The sequence below is a fragment of the Hevea brasiliensis genome, chromosome 5 (genome assembly GCF_030052815.1).
Source record: "Hevea brasiliensis isolate MT/VB/25A 57/8 chromosome 5, ASM3005281v1, whole genome shotgun sequence".
Classification (NCBI taxonomy): Eukaryota; Viridiplantae; Streptophyta; class Magnoliopsida; order Malpighiales; family Euphorbiaceae; genus Hevea; species Hevea brasiliensis.
This window is the reverse complement of record NC_079497.1, coordinates 99,067,547-99,071,741: the sequence shown is the minus strand read 5'-3', so window position 1 is coordinate 99,071,741 and position 4,195 is coordinate 99,067,547. Positions and strand designations below refer to the sequence as shown.

At 30.6% G+C, this 4,195-nt stretch overlaps 1 protein-coding gene across 1 annotated transcript; it reads right to left on the bottom strand.

The window, feature by feature from the left end:
* Nucleotides 1-855, bottom strand: LOC110653302 (non-specific lipid transfer protein GPI-anchored 12-like). Its single transcript, XM_021808854.2, has 2 exons — nucleotides 447-855; nucleotides 1-158 (listed from the first exon to the last, which is right to left on the bottom strand). Exons 1-2 carry the CDS (start codon nucleotides 853-855, stop codon nucleotides 1-3), a joined length of 567 nt encoding a protein of 188 aa, XP_021664546.2.
* Between the last annotated feature and the right edge of the window lie 3,340 nt (nucleotides 856-4,195).

The following is a 4,195-nucleotide window of genomic DNA, read 5'->3' as shown; positions in this document are numbered from 1 at the left end:
CTAAAAATTTCCAACTATTAGAAGAATGTTAATTAGATGAAATAAAAATGGTAAGCCAAAAAAGAAAGATTGACCATAGCCTGCAACGTTGGAAGCTCCACTATCATTATTATCAGCTAAAGGAGTGCTGGCTAATAATCCCATCCATGGCTCAACATCTGCAAAATTTTTTCTACTATTAATTCGAAATGCATTTCACCATATATATGCAATGAAATGTTAAAATTGAAACAAGAGTAAGTTGAAAATATTACCCTCATTAATACTTGGTGAGGTAGACAATTCACTTGGTATTAGACTTGACACTTGGTATCCTTCAGCTTAGAAGTTGCAAAAAGTTACAATGAGAAAGCTTTTATATGGGATTTAAAGCTAAAAATGTGATAATAATCATGTATTTTTAATTAATATTTTTTTTTTTAAAAAAGCTACAATTAAAATTTTACCCGAGCATGTGCTCAGAGGAGTATTGACACCACAAACAGAAGGAAGCTCAAGAACTTTACTAATATCAATCTTGTTGCCATAGGATGCCTCCAAGCTAATATTAGTTAGCATCTCACATAAGCATGTAGGGTTGTTATCCATTAATCCAGCCAATTCTGGGCAACAATTTTTGTCTGATACCGTCAACTTACTCAACTCTTCCACATAAATCAAGCAATCTAACGTGTTTAACACCAATGTAAAACAGTCGTTTGTTGCTGGTGCTGATGGTCCTAAAGGTGTAGAAGGTTTAGGTGCTAAAGGCAACTCCATGCCTGGAGACGGCGCATGCGCCATGCATAATGTTGAGAACAAAATGATGGCAGTAGCAGAAAGAATGATGATGGTGGTGGTGGTGGTGGTGGTCATTTTCTATTGGGTTTGGATTTTTTCTTTGAACAATATGTGTTGTGTTGTGCGTTGTTACGTTTGTGAAGGAAAAAGTGAAATTTATAGAATGAAGAGAGTTATTGAAAATATACCTTCCAACAAAGTAGTAAATTTTGTTTATAAATGTGTGCACCATCTTAGTTGGCAGCAATATACAACTTCAATCTTTTAGCATGGCCCATTGTGAATAACAAATATTAAATGTTTTTAACTTGTAAATTATTAAACATGTCGAAATGGTTATGCAGTTTTATATTTTTGGTATTTTAAAAATTATAACAGGGATAAGAGACAACTTGTAAATTAAAATAAGGTTTAATTTTTTGGCTTTATCAACAACCTAACAATAATTTGATTAATGGTTTCTTATTTGTGGTTTCAACAACTTCTAAGCATTTTCAAGGCATGAGATTGGTTCAATGAGATTTGGCCAACATTGGGTTAGGAACACATGAGTGAGCAGTTTTCGATCCTAACCAATAAACTGAATCAAACTAAATTATAAATTATATTAATTTAATTAATAATTTTAAGATTTTTTATTTTTTTTAATTTAATCCGATTAAAAAAACTAAAAATTAAAAATTCTAACCAAATTGAAATTCGTAAGTGTCGTTTAAACTGTTGGCATTTTGCACATCTATATAAATAAGACTAACCCTAAAATGGGTTCCTCCCTCTTTTCACTTCCTCCCTCAAATTTTTCCTCAACCACTATGCCCCGATCAGCAAGTCGCTCCCCTCCCTAATTTGCTTTCTTTCAATGTTGTCTACTCTGCCCTCCTAGCCCCAAAGGTCAAACGCTGCAAACCCATCCACCTTACTAACAAGCCCTCACGTTCCTCAGTTTGTGCCCAACCTTCACCATTGTTCTTCTCCTTTTGGGTATTTGACTACAATACCTCTATGTCCCTCAACCTCTGATTTGTCATTCTTGTCGCTAGCTTCCTATTCTATAAGATCTTCACATAGATCTTTTTCAATAGTTTGCGATAATACCTGCTTCATGACGGATCTTCTTCATGCAGATCATCAGTTTAATTGATGTTTTTCATTGTATGCTGTTGATTGTGTATTTGTAGGGTTCATTTTGATGATTTTTTTTATGGTTTATTCTGTTCATTAAGTAAATATGAACTTTTGTGACCTTTAATTTGGTTTAATTATGTTGTGATTTTGTTTATGATTAATGGGTTGTGATATATTATTCCCAATTTAATTTCTTAGTTTTGTTCATGTAAATCTTGAGTTTGGTTTTTGCAAGGTTGTTCCTAACAGGGGTGGCCATGGTCCGGTTTTGAACAGAAATCAAACCAGAACGAGTTCGGTCAACACTAAACAGAAACTTGTCAAAATTGGAACCAGCTTCGAATCGGACCGAAACCATCCTTCTGCGATTTGGTTCAGGTTCATATTTTTCAAAAACCGTAAACTAGAAGTTCTAAATCGAATTAAACCAACGGTTCTGAATTGGTCCAAACTGGCAATTTAAATATAAAAGAATTCAATAAATACCTCATCCCATCCCAAATTCATTTATATATATCATTAATTTTCTGCACAATTATTTTCTACACTCTTTTTAATTCTTAATACTTTTTCAATTTCTCTCAAATTTTCTAAACAATTATTTACTACATTCTTTTTAATTCTCAGTACTCTCTCAATTTCCCTACATTATTATTTTATATACTCAGTGAAATTTTCAATATTATCTCAATTACTCTGTTATTATTTTATATCCTCAATAAAATTTTCAATACCCTCTATTTTAATTTTTTTTCTCTTTTATACTTTTTTAATTATCAATTATCATATAATTTTTTAAAAAAGGCAAGCAATAGAATTAGAAATTTTGATTCTTCTAAATCCTAAAGGGATACATTGACAAAATTAAGTTCATACACTTTTTTTTTAGTTTCTTTAAAAAAATTTAATTTTATCTGTAGTTTTTTAATCAAGTTCAAGTATTTGCTTATTAAATTTTTCTTAAAAATAAATTATTTTTATTTTTTTTTCTTATTTTATTTTAATTGAAAGATTTCTGAGAAAAATTAAAATATTTTTATAAATATAACTTAAATTTTGAATCTATAAAATTTTTCTTTATTTTTTTCATCTAAGTCACTCTTAAACCGCCCCTAAATTACTTCCAAACCGTCTTGAACTGTTTTTTTTTTTAACCACCCTTCAAACCATTTTAAATCAGGGCTCGAACCAAAACCGGCGGTTTAGGATTCGTCTTCCAAACCATCTCCTAGCAGTTTGGTTTAGGTTCATAATTTTATTGAACCTAAACCATGTAAAAGGGGGCGTGAGGTGAAATATCATCTTCTAGAATTATATAAAATGTACTAGGTAATGTCCAGGAAAGATGGTGGAGTCACAATGGTCTCACTGAAGTACCACCTCCTTAGACAGTATTTCCTAGATATGCACTTCATACAATCCTAATAGAATCAAACTATTGGTAAGTACCATCTTTCCATAATACTACCACGGTACTAAGGATTTATGTCACGAAGGCATAAATAGACAGGAGTCGCCACCCGGATAATAACCGGGACATATTCAGTATTTCTTCCGAGGGTCATGGATGGCAACTTACTCCTTGCAGAGTTTCCACAACCATCATTACCATAGCCCAATGTCTAGGTTCGGGATAGTGGGTACGTAAAAGGAAGGTGTTAGGCACCCCTTACGCCTGATTTAATCTCGTTAATTCTAGTGTCAATCCTCTACTATTGTTTCTAGAAGTCTTGTTTATTATTCCTTTATTAAACTTTATCCTAAAAATGCAATTATAATCCTACACACGCAAGTAATTCACAAAAGTGTTGTTGTTTACAAATAATTTTCATGCACAAGTAATTCCTATATATAGGGTTGCTAATTATTTAAATGATATTTACCAAATGACTAAAATTAATTTATTATTCAGAATTTAATTTACAAACAAATTCAATTTTAAATATCCCTAAGTTTCTATTTAACATAATTAATTAAACTTTCACCAAGTTACCCTAAGGATAATTAAACGAAATTAATTATATAAATGTGTAATTTATTCTAATATCACATAAGGCCCAAATAATCACAACCGAATAAAGATTTCTAACGTGTAAATTTATTTTACAATTACCAAGTATTAAATTAAATTTATTTTACATGCCAAAGTTAGTTTAATTTACAAACGAGATTAATTTTAATTTATAAAGTATTTATTTAAATTAATTATATGTAAAAGTCAGTTCAATTAAAAACCAAGTTAATTTTAATTTACAAAATAAAAATTCTATTATTACTATAATTTCATACC